General features: G+C 33.7%; 1 protein-coding gene across 2 annotated transcripts in view; it reads left to right on the forward strand.

The window, feature by feature from the left end:
* Positions 1-23975, forward strand: part of LOC115449670 (myosin light chain kinase, smooth muscle) — a 41380-nt gene that overhangs the window by 6363 nt on the left and 11042 nt on the right. For both annotated transcript variants that reach the window (XM_030177547.2, XM_037447709.1), the window contains exons 2-4: positions 9361-9404; positions 17315-17405; positions 18451-18654. In XM_030177547.2, coding sequence (XP_030033407.2) covers positions 9371-9404; positions 17315-17405; positions 18451-18654 — 329 coding nt within the window. In that variant the 5' untranslated portion in view covers positions 9361-9370. The remainder of the gene's footprint in view (positions 1-9360; positions 9405-17314; positions 17406-18450; positions 18655-23975) is intronic.

Raw genomic sequence — 23975 nt, forward strand, 5'->3', positions numbered from 1 at the left:
TAAAATGAAGTGATCCAAATTTAAACGTTTCATAGAATTTAACTTCTGCCAAGTTCTGTATCACGTATATCCGTACTATGATTTATTTAATAGGCCAAATGAATCGTGAAGAAAGAGTTACGGATAATCCAATGGTTTTTAAGACAACAAAATTAATTTTAAATATTACACGTTTTATATTGACATGTCCCAAATATTAACGTTCAAGGAAAACCAACGTTTTATGACCGCACTCTTTCGTATGCATGTACAAATATGAAATTACGAAAACATTCTCAAGCTGCATGCCAAAAATGGTTAGTTAATAATTCATCTTACAAATACGAAATATATTCTTTGTTACCTGTAAGTGTTAATGTATGGTAATAAGGATAATACAATCATACCAATCAACTGTATTGTAAATATATATCTACCCTGACTATACACAAATTCTTTGAAAAGTATTAACACGTTTTCTCTACAAACATAATCCTTTATGTTAGAATGCGGTCTCCCGTGACCTCTTCACTCAGTAACAACGGACTGACTTGTCTGCGAGGTACAATTAAAACTTAGCCTAATATTTATCTACATAAAGTGCAAATTCTGTTCGATGTAAATTTCAAAAAGTTTTAGAATGTCCAGTCACCGCACGCGAATTCGGGCCTGCGGTACAGCCATTTAAAATATAACAAAAAATCGTCCAAAACTGGAGTCGTGAGCTGACTCATGGCTGGATCCGGAATTATAAAGAGAACTTTGAAAAAAACTTTAACATTTAGCGCAACGATTAAATTAATAATTAATTGTCGATTAAAACGTCAGGTCTTGTAAAAAAATATTTGCAACATGAAAATATAAATTAGGCCGCCATTCTGAAAAACGAAAATATACATTAATGAAAGCAGTCGTAACTCGGCTTTATTTTATCAAAATCTAATGCCTACACTGAATAAAATCAAAGCCTAATTAAACGCCAACTCCCATAAAGTCTAAAAGAGCCTAACCATACAAAGATGGACTTTTATAACAAAGTCTACCAGACACTGCACCACTAAACAAATCTTCCTTTCGAAATAGACACATCCCACGACACTGAGTAAATGTTCAATAAAAATGAAATTTGGTTTTGAATTCTTCGCACACGTTATTCAATTATTCGTCCTCAATACCTTTACACCAAAAAACAAAACAATGAGTAATGTAACGCATGACTGTACAAAGGTCTTTGATCACACTTCCGCGTAGAAATAAAACTGTCTAAAAATACAACGCAATTCAAGGGTAAGACACCCACTGAGAGGAGTTTCTTATTTCGGGATTAGCTTTTCGTAAAGAAATTAATCAGCTAACAACTATTCCATAGGTTTTCGTATAGGTGTATTCCTATTATCTTCCATATTCCTGCTTTTGGCAAAACAACATAGGTCCACCGAAGTAATGAAAATAGAACTATCTCTTGCATTACAATTATATTAGTAACAAGTAAAAAAACACAGTGCGCACTAACCTTTACATGTCCTCACATTTAAATACAGTATCAAAAATTATGCTATGTGCTTTATCTGAGTTTATACCAATTAGTTATTCTATTTCTCAATTAAATAGCGTCAATATTATGAGGATTTAATTAACCACAAAACTGATAAATTTGTTAACCCTCATATAAGATACAAATACGGAATATTTTGGTACGTTGAACTTTGTTTATTATAATAGCCATACGTTATCTGAAATATAGCATAGAAATTCATCATGTTTGTTTATTGAACGTTTTTTACCTGCATCATCAGTGTTTCGCACATTCAAGACGTTTTTTTTAATAAAAAAATATACCAATGCTGAAGAAAGTATTTTTGCTAGTGACTGCAGAGGGTTTAATGTATTCTGGTGATAGATTACTGCTTAGCCACTAAGCCAAAGTACGTTGCTTACAACTTACCAAGTCTAGTTGTTGGTAAGAGTTTACCAAAATATATTTTGATGACGTAAAATAATATGTAATGCAAAGGAATATTTTGAAAAGCCATTGGTGAGGATAACCACGTGCGGGATTAATTAATGTTAAAGATTAAAGAGTAACATGTTATTAAATAGATATCACTAACCACTATTCTGATAACCTATTAACACCTATTGCTACTACAAATCTTAATTATACTTACTACAAATGCGAAAGCTGAAAACGTAAAATTTTAGTCAGACGTTAATCCAAAAACTACTAAACGAATTTGGATGTAATTTGGTGCTGAGGTAAACCAGAAAATTTAGTCTACTTTTATCCTGGCAAAATTACAGTTGTATATAACAAACACACGAGCAACACGTAGTAGGCAAGCGCCTCATAAACGTAAGCAAAAACTTCCATTACTAAGAAATCGCGCCTATTCCGCTCGTTGTCAAGCATCCAATCTTGATAAGCCGTTTCCTATTATGCAAAACCATTAGGAGTACTAGGAATTTTGTATCTTTAACATACAAAAATCTTGCCCAAATATTGGTATCGCATGTGGTTTTCGAATGTATTTCGATATTTCAGAGCTCAAAATCGAACATAATTACGAAATATCAATTTGTCTGTTGTTCTATTGCGGGCAAGATTTTTTTATTATTCTCTGATAATAATATAATCCTCAAAATCTTATAATAAAATTATGAAATATCGAATTGTCTGTTGTTGTATAACGCGCAAGATCGTTTGATTATTCTCTTTGAAAATAAATTAAAAAATAATCAGTATTTCCATACACTGGTGCTATGAGACCCCAGATCAATTCTGTATTTCGTCTTTATACCCGCCGCTAAAATCTAGACAACATCCAACCATTAAATATTAGCAAAATACATGCAAAATGCTTCGGTGGCGTGCTTGTATTACCGTACGACTACAGTCCTAAGGTCTCGGGTTCCATCCCTGTGTCGGGCCAAGTGATATTGGATTTATCTACTCAGTATCAGCTTATATAGGCTCGCCTCTATCACATCATGGGACGAAATATCCACGCAGAGAAGATGCACCAATTATGCATCTGCCTACCCTTTCGAGGATAAAAGACGTGTGTGTACGTGCAACATGTAATTTGTTAAACATTTCATCATCTGTAGGTTTAAAATGAAACCTACATAACGCGCAAACATAACATCGGAAAGAATTTCACCTTGAAACTCGAAAGCTGAATTTGCAGACCCACTTGGTACTCACAACAAGTTTCATATTTAATAGTTGTTAATGCTGTGAACTGGGGTGTGTTGGATGTAAAGTGACAAAGTTTGGTGAAATTATTTGCTTTTTTTGAATGGCATGGAGAATGATATATTTTTTAAGATTGTAATTTTAGATATGTTTCTTGTCTTGTATACATAGTATATTTCCAAAATGTTCTAAAACGTTAGTTAATATTAATATAGTACAATAATTTAATGTAAACCATTGTAATATTTGGCTTCATGAAGCAAATCAAATTATGCTTCAACAAATTAAGCATATCCATTTTCATCCAAACTTAAATAAATAAAAACATTCCAAAATAAAAAAAATCTATCTTAGTTTTATCTACATAACCCATTACATTAATTAAACGAGTTTACGTAAAAAAATATAAAACCGTAAAAATACAGTAAGGATGTTAAGTAACCTGAATACCACGGAATATTTTACAGCGTAGTAAAATATCAAAAGGCGACCTCCTTTCATCCGAAATATGTTAATGTTGAATAATTAGACGCGAATTAAATATATTTATAAAAACACTAAATTATGATAGCGACATACATTTTGCATAGTCCCAAGGTCGTACTGATCGGAGTTGCGCCAAATTCATCAAATTGAAAATCCCCTTTTTTGAAATCGGTTAAGCTCTATTGTCTATTGCCAAGAATGTCGACAATATTTGTAAAGAGTTATAAGCTACATATAATCGTACTAGGTATTCTACGAAGCTTCCACAGCGTGAAATGCTTTTCCCGATACAAAAATCTCTAAATCTCTATAGAAATGCATACGATGTAAAATATTGTTTAAAAAATCAGATTAACAAATTTCATTATTTCTACAAAATACCGGGATAAAAAGTAGCCCATGTGATAATTCAGGACATTGTCTTCATCGTAATCCATTAAAGTGTTTTTGTGTTTACTTCTAACGAAGATCAAAACGTCCAGACATCCAAAATAATTTACAAGTTTTCACATTTATAATATTAGTAAGAATTGAGACAAAATATCATTTTTTTTATGAGTGGTAAAGTTGTTTCCTCGGGACCTTTGTTTACGTTAGGAATGATCACCGAGTATCAAATATCACCAAGCTATGCGTTACCTTCACCTATAATCAATGAGACACTCGAAAGCTTAAGTCAACTAGTCACCAATCCACAACTCCTTTTATAGTACAGTAACTCTACAATTTCCCTGGTGTCGATGGACGGTGCTCACTTACCACCAGGTCGCCTGCTCGTCTACCTACGCTGTACAAAACTTTCACTTCTTGCCTTGAAAAGTTATCAAACATCAGCAGCTTTTGCAAAACAAAATCGCCCCACTTTTAAAAGTAAATCGTGATCAAAGTGTTTTGTATCTAAATATACGTTTTCGTCTTCCCTAATTTACTTTAAAAACAGCCGCCGTCAAAGTGAAGTATAATTTGCTACGAGACACTATATCTATGCCAAATTTTATTTACGAAGTCACACTTCTGTTTCTTGTATCTTTTTTTTACGCGCTTACAAAACATTGGCTGTGTGTGGTGGCATATTAAATTTAAATTTTATTGCATTATATTTATTTTGAATGATGAAGACAAAATGGCATCATCACCAACCACAGGATGTGCTGTTGAATATAACTCTTTCCCAAACATTTTCAGACCAATCTCTAGACCGCAGCCTTAACGTTACCTTTAAAACCATGGATATATGTACTACGTACTAGATTTGGCGTTCCGAACATTCACTGTGTTCAACTGGATTGAACTGCAATCCATTCAAACTGACTTTAGTTTGATCAATATTGACAGCTTGTGGTTGTGTAAGGAGTTGCGCTCATAATATAAGAACTCGAGCCTAAGTGTAAACCTGGATTTGAATAAAAAATATTAGTTAAATCAGTAAAATTATGTGTTGTTCAAGTGAATAAATAGGTTATAACAGTGACGTTTTGGTTGCCATTTTAGTTCTGATTTTGAACAAATAGTTTATATGGATGTTCGTGTCTATAGAATGTACGTCAATGTTTGAAATCTATTAAAATTAATTACAAATGCATATAAGTATAAGAACATACATAGACTTTGGAATTAATACAAATGCCTACAAACATCATCCATTTATAAATAGCTGTGGGCAAGCACTTGGAATAGCAAACAGCGTCAAATTAAGAACGATTATCTGATAAGCTCAATCATAGAGCTCTAGCATCGGTCTAGACTTAAGATAAGCATCACCATACCGTGAAAATACTAATTGTGTGTCTGGGTAGTATTCAGTTATATTATAGTTTAATCTTTGCCATATTAGAACTGTACTCAGTTAAGTTACAAGTATAGAATAATTAAACGCAAGTTGGACCTTTGTTATATCTCTTAAAAACAAAATGGAGTGAAATAAATGCCAAATCTAATAATAAAAAAAAATAATTAGACATTGTATTGTAAACTATTCACAAACAAAGCAACACAAGAACCTCTCTCGTTCTTTTCTGAGAAGAACTCTATTTTCAGAAATAGCGGGATATTACGAATTCTAAAAATCTATAAAATATCGCATTGTATAAAATTAATAAAATATATATTTTTTTATTTTATGTATTTCTCTACTCCTTAATTATTTAAATATATTTTGTAGCAAATTTGTTTGATAGTACATGAAAACATATTTTATTTTATTTTATTTTGCAAACGAACAGTATAAATTACATTAATAGTTTTTTACAACATGACTTACAAATTAAAAAGGTACAATGTAATCATACAAATCAAAGGCATGTATGACACTTATAAATAATATTATTACAATATAACTGCTACATTTAAACAAGGGACGGATACAGCATAAAAATCATCAATCGGCTAAAAACATTTTTTTTATAAAAAGATCATAGGTTATTTAGGATAAGGTTCATTTCCTACTACCCAAATAATAAAAAAAATAATACACATCCAAAGGTAAATAAATACGAATAGTAAAACTAGTTGCAGTGTCCAGCGGGCAGCGTATTTGGGTCATCTATTTACGAACCATGCGCTCCATTATAATGCTTTGTCGATCGTATATCAATGTACTAAGAAAAATCATTACTTTGTACCAGTTTTGAATTGATTGTTTAGTGAACATAGCCATTTTCATCGAAGCTTTCGAAGATAAAGATAAAGGACGAAGAATTACTTTGAGATGTCCAAGACCCTAACGAAAAATAAAAAACACCGAACACATAAGCGGATTGGGATATTAATCCATAAAATCCGTAGTATCCGTATGAACCGTAACCAAAAAATATTTAAGACCGGACCAAATATACACAGGATGCTTCACCACTTTTTGTAAAAAAAAAACAATAATTTCATGCCTTCATAAAAATAAATTAAAAAGGTACATACACCTTTACGTTGTTTAAATAAATCCCTCGATATACATCTGAACCAGGAAATATCAACCAATGTAATACATGTTTGCAATAATCTTTTGTTATCTCTTTATTTCGCGCTTATCTCTTTATATCCGCCCATGTGATAACCAAATGTGATTCAAGGATTCAATCGCTGAAGTGTTACACGGTAATTAAATGTCACGTTGGTGTGAAACGTGTTAAAGTACTTATTAAAATATAAAAGACCGGCTCCAAAATGGTGATTGAAAAAAACAAGTTCGCAAGATTTCTCTTTCTGAAATGCGCGAAATGAGAAACGAAATTTGCTCATGATGATTACGGAATATTGTGCTTACAGATTCGAGTTAAAACGATGAAAAGGTTCATTTCGCTAATGTGAGGTAGCAATCAAGGTTTCCTGCACAAAAGATCATTTGCATGAGTAATTAAAAAATGTTTCCTTTACGTAATAAAATGATCGTTGAAATAAAACCAAGCTAGTTAGAAGTTAATAAGCTCAACATATCTCGCTAAAAATCAGTCAAAACTGACTATTATACTAGCGTCCGAACTATCTTTGACGAGCGCCGACTGCCTTACAATTTTCTTAAAAGGCGAAAAGTGGGTGATCAAATACATAGATATCAACCAATCCAAATCAAGTAAATCCTCAAAACGAAACCTTCGTTTCAAAATCAAAACAAAGACATAAAGTTCAGGGCCGTTGTTTTGGCGCCGCGTCTGAATTAAAAGTGCAGTCACCGGCCCGCACGCGACGCGACGAAAAATATTGTGTATCAACGACTTTATAGTGCCATAAACAATGCTCCAACTGATATAATTCAAGTTAACACTCGATTTTATGTACCAATTTAAGGATATGTTCGAAATACAAATGTTTGAATACGTTTAACATTTTTAAATATAGAATCCTTAGCCAAGACGCATTTTTAAAAACGTTAACACTACGAAAACAAAAAAATGTATGCGAATGATATGTCTTCCTATACATGCCTGTGGTTAAGATAATTTTTTCTCAGAATATAGGAATTAACAGAGTAAATGTGAAGTTAAGCAACGTTTGCATCATTTTACTTAAGTACAATGATTTATTATACTTGTGTGCATTTACGGCAGCTTGATTTAGATAGACTCCCAAATTCATATTTAACTTCACAATTCTTATTAACTCTAACTATAATATGAAAAAGTATAACATAAACATTAAGTAACCCAAAAACTCGTTCATGAATAGTATATTTTGTAAAAGTCAAAACCAAGCGCATAACATTTTAGAGCAAGGACACTATAGACAAAAAATTCAACAAATTAGAAAGTAACTACGATATAGCACAACATATCGTTGAAGCTGATTCAATAAAAAATATTATCGATAATTTATCATGTTCTACATGAAATGGAACAATTAACAAAAGAAATCGAAAATAGTAAAAACTTACATATTTTATTCAAAACTTGCTAAGCAATCCCAAATAAGGAACACTTTCGGTGAATCAAAACATCCAAGACATTTCTAATTAAAATTTTTTGAGCAGAGACAATGACAAATGGCGTCAAAAGTGAACAAAATATATTTCTTGCAGATTTATAACATTAGTAAATGATAATTTAAAAAATATGTTTTCAAGCATACCAAAAAGGATAACACACACCCAAATATTTTATAAGGCGCGTTGGGGTAAGATCGTAGGAGGTATAACATCGTATAAATCAAATAACTCATAATTGAGTTATAATTTTTGTTTTCGGACAACACTACCTGCGACCCCATCTTGTACCCTACGTTCCACTAGTTCACATGAGTGAATCCGTCAAGTAAATAATGTTTACGGTGCTAACAAACAGAATATTGGTATTTCGTCGTTCCCTGGCAGATCCGAATTAACCCCATGCAAGAATTTGTCTAATTTTAATTGAGTATTTACTGTTTTTAATTAATTTTATAGCTATATAGTATCATAAAGCAAATAAATCTTGTGACTTGTTTATTCAAATTTGTCGAAATACGTATATTCCCTGAAATCCGATCTTTACCCATACAATTATTTGTCATTAAAGAACGGATTAAAATCGTTCGATCGAGCACTTGTAAAATATTGCAAGTTTTTGTCAAAATTTATACACGAAGACGTCTGAATTCATTAATTATGTAATTTTTTTTAGTTCAGGTGAAAGGTCAATTTTCTTTATTTGTTATTTATTTACACGTGTATGTACTATTTCTTCGAATATTTTTAAAAGTATCTACAGTGTCACTCATATGAGGTAAGATCGTATGCCTAGAACTATTAAAAAAACAAAGTTCGTTTCTAAAAATATCTGAAGATATTTATAATTTTTTTTGTATGTTTAAAAATTATTATCTAGATCAGAATATGCTCTTTTTATGGATTTTAGAATCTCTGTATCATAGATGCTTTTAGATAGTAGTCCGAACTATACCTGTGCAGGTCCTATCTTTCTCACCCATTTCTAAAAGTATGGTACTTTTTTAAAGCCTTATAAAACATTAACTGTTATATATAAAGAATTGAAAAAATGTATACCATTTAGTATATTTAATAACATGTAGCTATGTTAATGATTCATTATGATAACTTCTATAGAATTCTTGTAAAAAAATAATTCGAAAACACTGTTTAACACGTCGAAAAAGCGTCCGATTTAACCCCAACGCACCTTAACCCACCATATTCTAAGGTGATTTAAACCAGTATACAGTTTAAAAAGAATTACACTGTTATCTTTGCCTTATAATTCTTTTATTTGTTACAGATCATCAGATATGATCCACGTTGACGAAACAGATCCAGTCGGAGGTAAGTTCCACTTAATTTAAGCCTTAGAACTAAGATGTTATACCCAAAAAGTTTCTTATCAACATAGAAATCCTTAGTTAAACTCCGGATATGTAGCTTACTTCGTTATTTTACATTAAATTGAACATTTATTCTTATGCACTGCTTACACTACTGAGTGACATATTTTTTTTATAAATCTAGAACCAAGCGCTATAGCTGTAAAAATACAAAATCACCAAAATAAAAAAGTTACATAAATCTCAAGTCCCGGCTGCGTATAAAAATTTCCTTCGCAAATATACCTAATAAAAAAAAACTATTTTTGATCACAATTTGTAAACTGACAAAAGCTCTCTACGGGACTTAGCGGTCTCATCAGGGCCCATTAAATTAATAAAAATAAACAAAACACGCAATTTTTGGCAGTGCTAAGGAATTCAAATTTATTTTCGACTCAACTCGACCGAATATTTCGAATCACCGACGACAGCATACGTCGCCTGATGACAGTCTTGAACTGATGACCATTTGTCTTATAATAGCGTCATATCTTCAAAGCATAATGTTAAATGTTACGTCATTCAAACTAACAAAAAATAAGCTTTAAATTGACAGAAATGCAATAAAGATTTTTTTAAAACATAATATATTCATACCTACAAAGTGTGTGTTTGTTTTTATTATCACGTAAGATTTACTTGATTTTAGGCGATAGTAAAGGTATGAATCATCGGCTAACTCGGCATATTATCAAATCATCAAAATTGTTCACTTGAATAAAATATAAAAACTTAAATGTTTAACACAATACTTCCCGTAAACACAATCTCAATTACAACAAAAAATCAGTAAGCATAAGAATTTTAGGTCATAATCTAACGGTTCAATCATTGTCGACTCACACCACTGCGGTTTGCACACGACAAATGTCATCGAACTCATATTAGCGTGTTATTGTGCCGATATTATAGCCGTATTAACCTCGTTCGAACAAATGCCGTGTCAAATATAATTGCGGCTAGTGAATTTATATCAACAAAAGTGGTCGCGATTTGTTAGAATAATTCTAGAACTATAATCTGACAACGGATCTGATTAAATTAGGTGAGAAAATATATCATTAAGATATATTGTTCATTTTTTGCGCAGGCTAGAGTTTATTAAAAAAAATCTATCGTGAAAAACAATTTTAATAGGATACTATATTTGCCTAGGAGGTGATTTTGTTTTCATAATATTAAAAAGGTCATAAACCGCTTGTTTTTAAATTTAAAATAAACTGAACATCGAATGTGTTCTTAATTTAAAATATGAATTCTCTGTGACTATAATACAAAATGACGTTTAAATTTAAAATTATGCGACATTCCTTTTCTAATCTGTGAATGTTACTCACAGGTTAGTCACGTTCTGGCTAGATTTATTTTGAAACGATATAAAACAATATGATTTGGAAGCACGTGTTAGATGTACAGTCGCCAAGTATCCGGTAGGACGGTTAGCACAGCGAGAAGGTTACGCGAGTCTTTGGCCGTTCGTCCGTCCATTCATGTGATTTTATTTTTAAAACTATATGTTCGGGTAACAACGCAATAGACATCATGTTTGGCTCCTTGCCTGATAATGGGAAAAACCAAAAAAACAATATTTAACATTAAGTGTCTGAAACTACGAATTGTGTCAGGGTTGCGTTTGGAAATAAGTTTAAAGCCTTCAAAAAAAGGCCATCGGAAACTTATTTAAAAAAAATCACTGTGACAATTACCATGCATCCAATAAAGCAAAAACAGCCTTACACATGTTAGAATACTTGTCTCTGCATTTCGTAGTTTTTGCACTGTAGAACATTATACGCTGGTCTGTTTACTGTTAATATTTCATACTAGTACAAGCATTGGTATTAATAGGTTGATGAATTTTAATTAATACCGTTGTGTACATAATCAATGTCCAACGTGTGTAAGTCCACGTTTCCTTACATTCTTATCGGATAAAGAACAATGAAAATGCAATACAAAACTAGATTATTGTAACGCAATCAAGTGACAAGGAATTTAATGTTACTCAATATTTAAAATATTTGCAATAATTTAGATTGTAATCTGACATAAATTTGTGACCAGCGCAAATATTTTGTTGTAAATTTATGAACATCGTAAAATGTTATTAGTTATCAATATTTCTATATTATTCATACCCTGATAAGGTCGGTTAAACTTTGATTCAATTTTTTTTTACTTTTAACAATTGTTATACACTAAATGACTATTAAACTTAGTTTACTCGAATTTCAACAATTTGTAAAATAGTTAAATGTTTAATCAGATCAATTAATTAAACCAAATATACGTGTTTCAGTAAATTAATTAACGAGTAAAGTAGATCATTATACAAGCAACTACAATACACCAATTACATTTCTAGCAGATAAGGTCGATTGATAAAGCGAAACAAATGGCGGCAAGTGAACTTTTAAAAGTAACGCTAACATTCTTCTTATAATAATTTCTTTCTTAAACTTAATTTTTTTTTTTGTTTTTTTTTTATACGGGCTCGGCAGTCACCCTTATTTTTTTTTATTTCGCGGTGAAAGTGCCTTATTACTACCGCCCAGCCTTTGTGGGGGGCGACTGAGCGGTTATGCTGGGGTAACCGTGCCTTACGGCCCGGCGTTGAGCCGCCCGGATTTGATGGTGACCTTCAGGCGACCGCCGGGCCGAGTCCCTAACCCTATATACAATTTAAACTTATGCCCGGCCTACCAGCTAAAACTCCGCGGTGGCCCTCTTCGGCACATTTGGGACGGCTGCGGGCTTCCTCTGACGTTTCTCGGCAGTCACCCTGCTGATGGAGAGTGGAGTGGGATTAGTTATTGTTTATTTTAATTTTTTTTATTATTTTTTTATATGGCAGGGCAAAGTGGTCTCACTCTACTTGATGGAAAGTGGAATAGGGTTCATTAGAATGTCAACTGTCGAGAGTTATTAACCTTCGGCAGTCGACACAATTATGTCGGCCTGTTGGAACCGGATACACAGGCTTATCCCGGACGCGACACACTAACGTAAGCCACAATGGCACACTTTAATACGTAAAGCCACACTTACATGGATTTTAACACCTCGTGGACGATGTTCGCTGTCCGGGTGGATATAAAATATATACTACCATCAGCAAAACAATAAAAGTAATAGCTTAGTGACGTTTACTTTAAACCAGCAAATTCTCGCAGCAATATATTGCGTAAAAACTGCCAGATAATACACTAGTAGAAATATTTCAACAATTCTATACATGCAAGTCAGGCAAACTTCAAAATACGCAGAAATCGATTACCGTCATTGTTTACATGGTAAAAAAAATTACTTACAGAAGTCGAGTTCTGCCAATTTTCTAATTTTAATCTCGCTTAAAGGCCATAACAATTGCCATAACACGTCACGATTTTAAAAGAATAATAGTAAATTTGACTTTACATTTCACTAAAATAATTTAGGTTTAAAATGCAGATATTGACATCAGTTGAGATGATGCAGAGGTTGAATCATCACAAAATGTAGGTTAAGTTAAGTAAAAGGAAGTCGTGATGTCGAAATACAGTTAAGCTGGCGATATGTATACGAAAATTATTTCTAAGATCTTGGCAAGATTGCCTAACTAATTTAGCACTTGGATAATTAACATATTGCATATAATTTGGTAGAGCGTATAATCTATCATTGATGCATTAGTTTCTTTTACGAAATAAGTATTTATATCATTTCAAATTTATCATGTGTAGAATTCAGAATCATTTTATTAGACGACCAAGCCTTGATGACTAACGAAATGTTAAATCATTCGATAATGATCAGTGTATCGGCCCACAAAATGGCGTATTTGCATGTAAACCACGGCGCGGCGAGTCATCGTGATGGTTTTCCCACCTTATGCCAGCCATCCAGACGGATACACCACCCTCAGCATAATAATGGAGCAGGTGAATTAATAATTGGTACGAATTTTTTTTCTTGAAAGTTTTTTTTATTTATCGTCCCAACGGTTTTAAGATAAGGTAGAACTACCTTAATAGTTTTAAATATTGTGATTGGATGCCATATATAATCTCATAAAAAAGTATCCTCTACCTAACTTGTTCTAGTGAATACCTACGAATTAATTCAATATTTACAAAAAGAAACAGAAAAATCACTTATTCAAACCAGGCCGATATCAATTATCATAAGTTTCATATTTCCCGGTTCTTGGTACGTGCGTGCTAAAATTGTGAATAACGCTATAATGTCTTAAGCAATACTTTCTTTGTTTAAAATTATGCAAATTGTGCCAAATGCACCGTTAACTCACGTATTGACATACGTCGTTAAATCGATTTCGGGTACTTTCTTTAAACAACTTCAGAAGATTTTGCATGGAAATTACAATTTGCGTAATTAATTCCGGACATTTTCTTTACGTTGATACTATAGAAGCTGTCATGGATGCTGCATTTAATACGTAAAGTATACAACAATAGAGTAGCAGGAGCGAAGGGTCCATATAACCACCAGCTTTCCTTTATATAGAATTTAATTATAGTAGAAACTAATTATTGTTAGATTTGCAGACCGCATTTATACATATTAATACCTACATGTTGTGTCGGGTTCCCTCTGGAAAGTTACCACTTGCCGCTAAAGATTAGTCTTTTAAGTAAGCATAGATAAATATGTAAAGTATCCTCGTGTATAATTAAAAGGCCTGACATCGCCTAATTCCGAATTTCATCTTCTTTAACAAGCGATCATGCGTAAAGCCTTGTTTTAAAAATAGAATGCTATCGTTCAAAGGAATTAACCAATTCAATTGTCGCTGTAGTAATTGCCAATTTTAATGAGAGCGTCGTTCATAGCCTGCATAGATATTGGCTGCTTTGCCGCTATTATCGGACACATCAATGTTTATCGCTTTGTATATCAATCAGACATGAATACTCCATCTCTAAACGTCATCGTCATTCAAGAATCTTCTAGTTGCACTGTCGATGGAATTATAATAGCATTTTATTGGCATGTCAAATAAAAATACATCAATTTACACGGATTTTATCCCAGTTTTTTATATTGTATTTTTCTCCAGACGTTTTGAAGACTGCAATTTTCGTGGTCTGATGAATGGTCAATCCGTCCTGCAACCACGAAATTTACAAAGTCTTCGAAACGTCGGAAAAAAATATAACAATAAACCGCGATAAAATCCGTATACTAGTTTTATTTCAATAGCTAAAATTCGCGTAAACATAAGAAATCAAAACTACACCGATAAAACTAATGTAGGTCGCGAAGTTTGGATGTGATAGAGTTGTTGCTGAGAAGGAGTAAGGTGTGATATTGTATTTAACATCTATAAAGGAAACATAGATAAAGCTATCATCACCTGGAATTAATCATCATTTAATATTAGGACGTTTATCGTGTTATCATGGACAGGCAAAACAAGTGACGTTCAGATATCAATAGACAAAGATCTTTACTATTATAAATCGATGAGTAATCTGAATCTCATGTACCAAGCAGTAAAGGTGGTCGAACTACGAACGCTCGAAGTGCATTCAACTCGCACGCTGCCCGTTTGAGGTTATGTTTTATCGATACGTTTACAATTTTAAATTCCTTAATTGGTTATCGATATTTATAATTTAAAATTGATTTATTGAATCGGTTATTGGTTGTTACTTATTAGGTTTTGTGTGTTAATAAACGGTTTCCTGTATGGTATTAGGTTAGCATTCATTGATTCAACTATCTAGTTCTTTAAAATACTTTTTGATATTGGTCGATTTAGTTAATTCATTTTGACTTTAATTTGATAGCTTCTTACAAAAATGTATTAACTAAACTAAAAAGTTCAGGTACATGAGAAAGAGGACAATATCTCACGAAAATTTTATAATTAATAATAAATGTCTATAAAATATAAACTTTAATATAATTTATCGTAAACATGTGCCCGAAACTAAACAGTAGACAAATGCAAAGGTCAGACATGTGCACTTGCTTTTTATAACGAGCTGAGAAGTTGCCAAAAGTGTGATGCACCCGATGTAATAATTATAGTAAGATGGAAAAATACCTTTTCACTTATTGATACAGGTGATAATAAAACCTCCAAATGTGTATTGCATTAAAGACTTTTAAAAGAAAAGATCAAAATAATTTTTGCTTTCCTGAGATATGGATTATTCTTACATACATAACATAATACATACATAACATCACGCATTTATCCCCGAAGGGGTATGCAGAGGCGCAACTAGGGCACCCACTTTTCGCCAAGTATGTTCCGTCCCATGATGTGCAAGGGGGCGAGCCTATCGCCGTATCGGGCACAAATTCCAGACTCCGGGCTGATACTGAGCAGAAAAACCCAAATATCACTTTGCCCGACCCGGGATTCGAACCCAGGACCTCAGAGCGCTATTGTACCGGACATGCAATACAACTACGCCACCGAGGCAGTCAGATTATTCTTGGTAGTCTTTATTGTATGGGACATGCATCGTTTTGGTTTCAGAGACATCACAGGCAGTAATTATTATACACGAGTGTTATATATTCCCACTATTTATAAACAATCACTTACCATCAAGCCATTAACAGACTCATTCAGTTGTTAAACATGAGAATATTATTAAAAAACGGAAACAACGATAATAACAAGTTATAGTAATTCTCCAATACGAAGTTATTTGAGTAAACGGCGAAGTGTTTCACAATAAAATGCCAACCGCTCGAAATGTGCTTCAGTCAGCGCCGTATCTGGGTCGATTCGTGCACTCCATTATAAGTAAGGAATTATTCGGTCGCTACATCAGTACAAACTGCTATACAGAATACAATTGGTATTGTGAGTGTGGCAATGGACTGGCTATATTTACCAAAGAGTATTAATTGAGTAGTAAAGGCTCGTGCCCTGCAGTCGGACAGTACAATATAAGACTGATATTATAAATTTCTATAGTTTGTTAGCAAGAGAATGCCTGTGGGCTAAGGAATGATGGAGACATTGAGAAACTTTAACGACGTAGTAATTAGGAAAGGATAAGTAATTATTTGGGCTTTAGAGAAGTTATAATGTCTGATGCCGATTACAAAGAAGGTGCTGGACATTTGGACATACAACGATGACGTTTACGCTGCCATGCTGGCTAGCAAATTCTCTGACTACTCTCATGTATTGACTATTCAAATGGCGTCAAAGATTTTAACTGATATAATTTAGATTTACATTGTCCTATTGATATATCGATGTAGTAGGTGCAGACAAATGTTTAGTTCCACACGTGACATAAGCGATTGCTGCATAATCTCGGTTTCGTTACAGTTCCTTTCTCAAATCGAATACTTGTTTCCATGACCTATGCAGGTTCTATCGACGGGTGAACGAGTCATTAAGGTGCCCTATTCAGAATCGAAGTCAAAGCGAGTAGCTCAAGGGCACTTCTTTCAAGTATTTTGGCGTGACCTATCTAAATGGGAATGCCTAATCGTGACGCCTCAATGTTTTTTTTCTTGAGCTGTATGTTTTTAAATTGACTTGGTTAATGCATTTTAAACTTATCGTTGTTCACGATACTGGCATCATAGACTTCACTGAGAACTTTAGTAAATGTTACGGAATCTACAATCTCTTTTGAAATGCCGAAACACGTTGCATTCTTTAACCATTTACTCCAAGGAAGGATAAATTGTCGGCTCGATTAGTCGACTCTGGAAGGATCTTTTCGGAACAATAAATTTCCCCCACTATCATTCTAAAGTGGTTTCATCCCCGTAATCCTTAATCTGTCCACATTACCAGATTTTTTGTTACTTACTGAAACGCTTATCGAAATGTTCCAACCATTATACCAACTGCATATCTTGATCCACAATTTTGTTTTGTTACAGAAATTGAACCACCATTCCCGTATCGAGATGTCACCGTTAAAAGGAATACGGATGTTAACGACTTTTTTGAAATGCTCTCGGAGATTGGCCGGTAAGTTATTGCGTTCGAGTTTTGTTATCTTTTAAGCGAAATAATGGTGATCCTATGGCTTAAGAAAAGCAAACTGATAAAACAGCTAAGAGTAGTTTAGTTACTCTTGATTATATACTAGTCTATAGAACAAGAATACGCGTAGATAGAATGATATTACCTACTCGATATTACTAACTAAAGTAATAAAGTATCCACTCTAATAGTTGGTCCAAATGTGAAATCGCGTTTCGTGACCAACTAGATAATATTACCAACTAAGTAAGTCGTCACGGCGACTATGATACATGACTTTTTAATCGTAGACTTTGGACCGCATTTACCGAGATAGTCACTAAGAAAGGAGTTTGATAGTTGTGTTAAATTAAACCAAACGTTACATTGACTATGAGTGTTACTGTATTGTGCGACAACTCCTCAGAAACAAAAGGAGAAAGATTTAGCGGGAACGAGTGAATAATACAACATTAATATGACAAAGAAATGGACGCAATTAACATAAAAAAGAAACATCACGTCCTGCGTTATATTATTCATAGTTTTTAGAACGACATCCTTTCTAAGGATTATTCATGCTGAGGCAATAACTTTTACGGTATTATTACTTTACCAGGATGTCAAATAACATGGACTTAACATCTAGTCTTTTTTTCAGTTGCACAGTAATTTGCTTACTTTATATTATATTTGACTTTTATAATGTGGTTTTATGTTTTGTCGCAGTAATTTAAATGGTTAAAATGTACTTTGCCCGGTCATTTAATGTGACAATTGTTTTTGAGAGACTCGTAGAAACGAGGTAAAATATTCATCTTGCACTTACTAAGATTTAAAAAATTTACTAAAATAAAACCACAATTCCGCAGACTGAAAGGCCTCATCTTTTCTAAATTTAAAACTCGCTTATGCAGACAATATTTACAAACGATGTCAGGTCACGTCATTTAAAAAAACAACTTCACATTCCGGCAAACACTTTTTGCAGCCTGCACAAACGTGTTTCAAAATTCCTTTGTGTATTAGTCATTATAATCTTTTGTTCCAGGGGCAAATTCGGAACGGTCTACCTCTGCCGGGAGAAAAGCACAGGGCTGGAGTTAGCCGCGAAACTTGTGTCCGTAAATAGGAGAGATGAGAGACGCAATGTGGAAAGAGAAGTGGAGGTGATGCGCCGGCTCCGGCACCCTCGTCTGATTCAGTTGTACGATGCGTACGACTGGGGCAAATATATGTGCGTCGTCCTCGAACTGTGAGTAAATATTTATCACTAAATACGACCCTGGCGTAAATAGAACGTGTTTAGATATTCCACGTTTCTATCGTTTTGAACATAGGCGTGTTCGGTATGAGAGAACTTAGGTAATGTAAAATGTGTGCTGTTTATAAATGTTCAATATTTCTTTTTATTAACGTATGGGGAGAATACAATATTATCAGGTGTGTTGTGCTATTAGTTCCTATCGGAAAATAGAGTGGTTAATAAAACATAATTATTTCATCGATTATATTCATGTGAATGTCCAATTAATTCGAAGAATTATGTGGTAGATTTAATGGCATTTCTCATTACGTTGGACACAAAATGTTTCACGTTCAACAAAGCAATTCATTTATACATGACGCATATGCTTATACAACACAGTATATTTAAAATACAACACATGTTTGCACCATGTTTGCTTTTCAGTTTTATTTCTTTGAATGAAATGAGCAAAGGAAACTGAGTCCATAAGGCCACGTCTGTCTTTTTATTCTCACACGATAATCAATATCCAAGATATTGAGAGTGTTTATTTTTTTAACCACAGCAATGGAATTTGTGCTGTACGACCTTTCCTTCAATCTTAAAGATGTATGAACGAGGAAACGAACGCAAACATCCCGAGCATCAAAATCACACGACACGAGTCCGAGCAGACGCGGCCGCGGCACAACGGAGCGTTTCCGTCACACTGTTTTATTTCTAATGTCGAAACATTATTCACACATGTAGGAATTATAATTTATCATTCTGCGTACGTAGGAACGTATGTTAAGTCACATGTATGGTACGCGACCAAATTATATTTCGAATTGTAAGACAAAAGTAGGTAGGTACGTCTCAATTGAAGACAATACTTTCACATTTGAGGCGAGAACTTGTCTCTTGAGTTCATTCTTGGCATGACCAATGAGATTTCAATAGAAGTTTGACTTTAAGTAAAAAATAATTCTAAAGAAATTTTGTTGTCAACGGTAGACATTTGAAACAAGTAGTTCAAGCTCCAAGGTTCATGCTTCTCAAACGAATCTACAAATTCAACAGTTTAGCTTTCTTTCCTAAGCATACATCAAATGTATTCCAAACATAGACTATATATACATAAATTCTCTTTGTTTTGACCTTGCACTATAACATTAACAAGATGCCTGTCAAACAACTCTTCCGTAGCCCATAAATCATGGACTCCCAGAAGTTCTGCGAAATCTTACTCTATTTAGCTGTAATCGAATAGTAAATACAGAAAGATTCCATCGCACGTGAGTCAGATGAGCAAAATCTGGGAAATGTCTCGATTCTTGACGCCACATGTGGGTTAAGGACAGATGTAATTGACGCTCGCGCTGTCGTGTGCGCCTACCATCTATCATTTGAAACAAACGTGGCAAACGTGACGCTTCGTTTTACGTTAATTGTTATGATATTAATTATAAAAATTATGAGCAATTTGCATGGTCATCAAAGCTTTGAGGTAATTCGATGATTATTATTTTATTTTGTAATTATAATAAATCATCATTTAACTCTATATTTATTAATTTTATTAAGGATGCAGAGTTAATTTCGCTTTACTCGCCATCCAAACAACAACACATGTTCCAACATCCAAAATCCACTAACGGAAGAAGACCAACAACCACCGTAAGAGACAAGATCCCTCTGATCGTAAAAACGGAATAAAACTTTATTTCAAACCCAATCCTACATCGTAAATTAGAACAGGGTTTATGACATAAATGTACTGCGGAGACGGCATATTTGTAAAACAATAAACATTTCAGGAGGCTATAAATTCGCAGCTCCTTACCTCTGCCGTGTTGAAACATTAATGGTATGAACAAAGACACCTCTTTCAAATAGAAATCATATTTGTTAATCTTAGAAATAACGCAATAACAGATCACCTTTACGCAATAACAGATGTGACATAAAGATGGCGGCTGTTGAGTGACGTTTACACTTTTATTATTTCCACTTTTTCGACACCATACATCACGCTGAAGTATTTTCTTTCCAACTTACAGTTAATATGTTTCACCAACGTACCCTAATCTTTAACCGTCCTATAACGTCCTTAAGAGTGTCGACGCTTATTATTTTTTATTCTTCGGGACGTTCGAAAATTAAAAAATACTTACAATATCGAATTATTCCCACATTTCAACCGCATAACGGCTTGTCATCACTCATAATGAGGAATCCGCGTCACTTCCGCGAGATTTTAGGGCGTTGTATAAATAAACGTGAGTAATCCAGGTGGATAATTAGTGCAGCGAACGGACGACCCGACGACAGGTGGACGTCTTAACGTATTAATAACATAGTAATTTCCCTTTTACACCGTGACGTGTAATCACGTCCTCATATATAATTAAGTTTCCGTCTCACCGAAATGTAATGTGATGTATGCGCTTTTAGTTTCGTATTTCTGACAACTGTGACGTATAGGGACGCCGCGCCGTAATGACTATTGCAATAGTCTATCTTTTAATGAGTTAATTGGTTTAAAATTTGTAATATTCGCTATATTAGAGTACATTCCTAGACGAATTTTGGCCACGGCGGTTAATCTTAACGATAGTCTGGTGAGATGGTAATCCGTCATGACCGGAGAGAACAGGCGCAGGACCCACGCCTTTACGTGCTTTCCCAGGCACGGAACTATTACAGCGCCAACTTCCTAACCCGAAATTCGAACCCAGTGCAGTGGTTGTACTCATACCGCATACGCATTACCACTACGCCACAGAGGCAGTCAATCTCTAAGTAAAAAGTATTACTTTAAAGGAAAAGGTATTTTCTGATATTTATTATTTAAGTACATGTATTTTTTTTTCTTCCTTGACGTGGTAATACAATTTTAGTTTACCGCAAATTCTAACCTGTGACGTGACTCAGATAAAAACACAGGAAATGTTTACCAATGGTTATTCTGGATTAATAAGCACCTACATACTTAATTCAAGTTTACATTTTGAATCATCCGTAATACAATGATTTCGCTTGATCTTAAATTATAACTTTACATCCGTAAAAAGTGTTTATAATTAACTTTAATTGCTTCCTTATTGCACTGCATAATGGTCAAACTCATTTATGTCGTGTTGGAACAAATGTTTGCGTGTTCTACAAATGTTTGGCTCAAGTTAGATGTAGATAGTGGCAAGACTTAAATGGAAATATTTGTTACATAGCAATGTTGTTGAATTGTTGGCTGTCTTTTAGAATGTGATACAATTAGACGTATTATTACGTCAAGGTTACATGCTGAATTATGACTGACAAGATATGCACGTCTCGAATAAGATGGTGAAATAAAAAAATATATAACTAAGCCAATATAATCTATATGAATATTTGTAGCGTTAAGAAAGCTTTTTGTTTATCTAAATATTAGACTATATTTGACAGCGTAGATGAGTTATAGTAGATATATGTTTACAAAATTTCCAAAGAATGTAAATAATTTATCAATATTTCACCATGAGCTCGCATAATACATAAACAATGATTTCAATCCGTGTGCATTATATTATTCTTATCTTATACTGCGCAATTTGCCTTTCTCAAACCAAGGTACGAAATGACTAAAAATCGCAAGTTAATTAAAAAAATTATAATCGACGTTAACTTATAATGAACAACACCGGACGATATAAAACGTTATAAGACGTTCTAAGTCTAAAATAAAATATTGTACTATACTATCTAATTTCTATAGTTCGTCACCTCTCAGAAATATATCGAAGTCTTCCGGTGTAACATAATAATTTATTTTAAAAAAAACTATTGCGTACTCTTCAGGAATAGCATTTAAAATAAACATCTTTATTTTAACATTTCTTTTTATTATTTTAAAATAAAAACAATTTAAACATAAAGCCGCAATTGCTCCGACGTATTCAATCATCAGCAGACATCCGTTCATACCATCCGACACAGCATTTATATATTATCCTTAAAAGTTGCAAAAATGAACTTTGCAATGGCACAATAAATTTATGAATTATTACGAGGTTAAGTACGTATCCAAAAAAATGTTTTTATTGTATGACTAGCTTTTGCCCGCGGCTTCGCTCGCGTTATAAAATTTTTGGGGCTAAAGTTTTCCGTTATAAAAGTCACGCTATATATTTTCCCGGGAGCTTATGTTCTTCCCAGGGTCTCAAACTGTCTCCATACCAAATTTCATCTTAATACGTTGGGTAGTTTTTGAGTTTAACACGTTCAGGCAGACAGATGCAGCGGTGGACTTTGTTTTATAATATATTTTTTAGAACTTTTTAAGAGGAACAATCCCGTCATACATCATTGTTGCATAACTTTAACCGTTTACGCAGCGCACGCAACCGAAGCTCTCAAAACTAATAATTTTCCCCGTTTTTGCAACATGTTTCATTACTGCTCCGCTCCTATTGGTCATAGCGTGATGATATATAGCCTATAGCACTCCGGGATCAAAGGGCTATCCAACACAAAAATATTTTTTCAGTTCAAACCGGTAGTTCCTGAGATTAGCCATTACTGCTCCGCTCCTATTGGCCATAGCGTGATGATATATAGCCTATAGTACTCCACGAACAAAGGGCTATCCAACGCAAAAAGATTTTTTCAGTTTGGACCGGTAATTCCTGAGATTAGCCATTACTGCTCCGCTCCTATTGGGTATAGCGTAATGATATATAGCCTATAGCACTCCACGAACAAAAGGCTATCCAACGCAAAAAGAATTTTTCAGTTTGGACCGGTAGTTCCTGAGATTAGCCATTACTGCTCTGCTCCTATTGGGTACAGCGTGATGATATATAGCCTATAGCAATCCACAAATAAAGAGCTATCCAACGCAAAAAGAATTTTTCAGTTTGGACCGGTAGTTCCTGAGATTAGCCATTACTGCTCCGCTCCTATTGGGTATAGCGTGATGATATATAGCCTATAGTACTGCAAGAACAAAGGGCTATCCAACGCAAAAAGAATTTTTCAGTTTGGACTGGTAATTCCTGAAATTAGCCATTACTGCTCCGCTCCTATTGGGTATAGCGTGATGATATATAGCCTATAGCACTCCACGAACAAAGGGCTATCCAACGCAAAAAGAATTTTTCAGTTTGGACCGGTAGTTCCTGAGATTAGCGCGTTCAAACAAACAAACAAACAAACAAACAAACAAACTCTTCAGCTTTATATAATAGTATAGATTATAGAGTCTTTAGTCTTTTATTAGCGATGTAATTGAAAATAATTATACTATAACATAATAATCATAGCCGTCTTCTTCGGAATATTTTTAATATAAAATTACGCTAACA

This window comes from Manduca sexta, chromosome 7 (assembly GCF_014839805.1).
Source record: "Manduca sexta isolate Smith_Timp_Sample1 chromosome 7, JHU_Msex_v1.0, whole genome shotgun sequence".
Lineage (NCBI taxonomy): Eukaryota > Metazoa > Arthropoda > Insecta > Lepidoptera > Sphingidae > Manduca > Manduca sexta.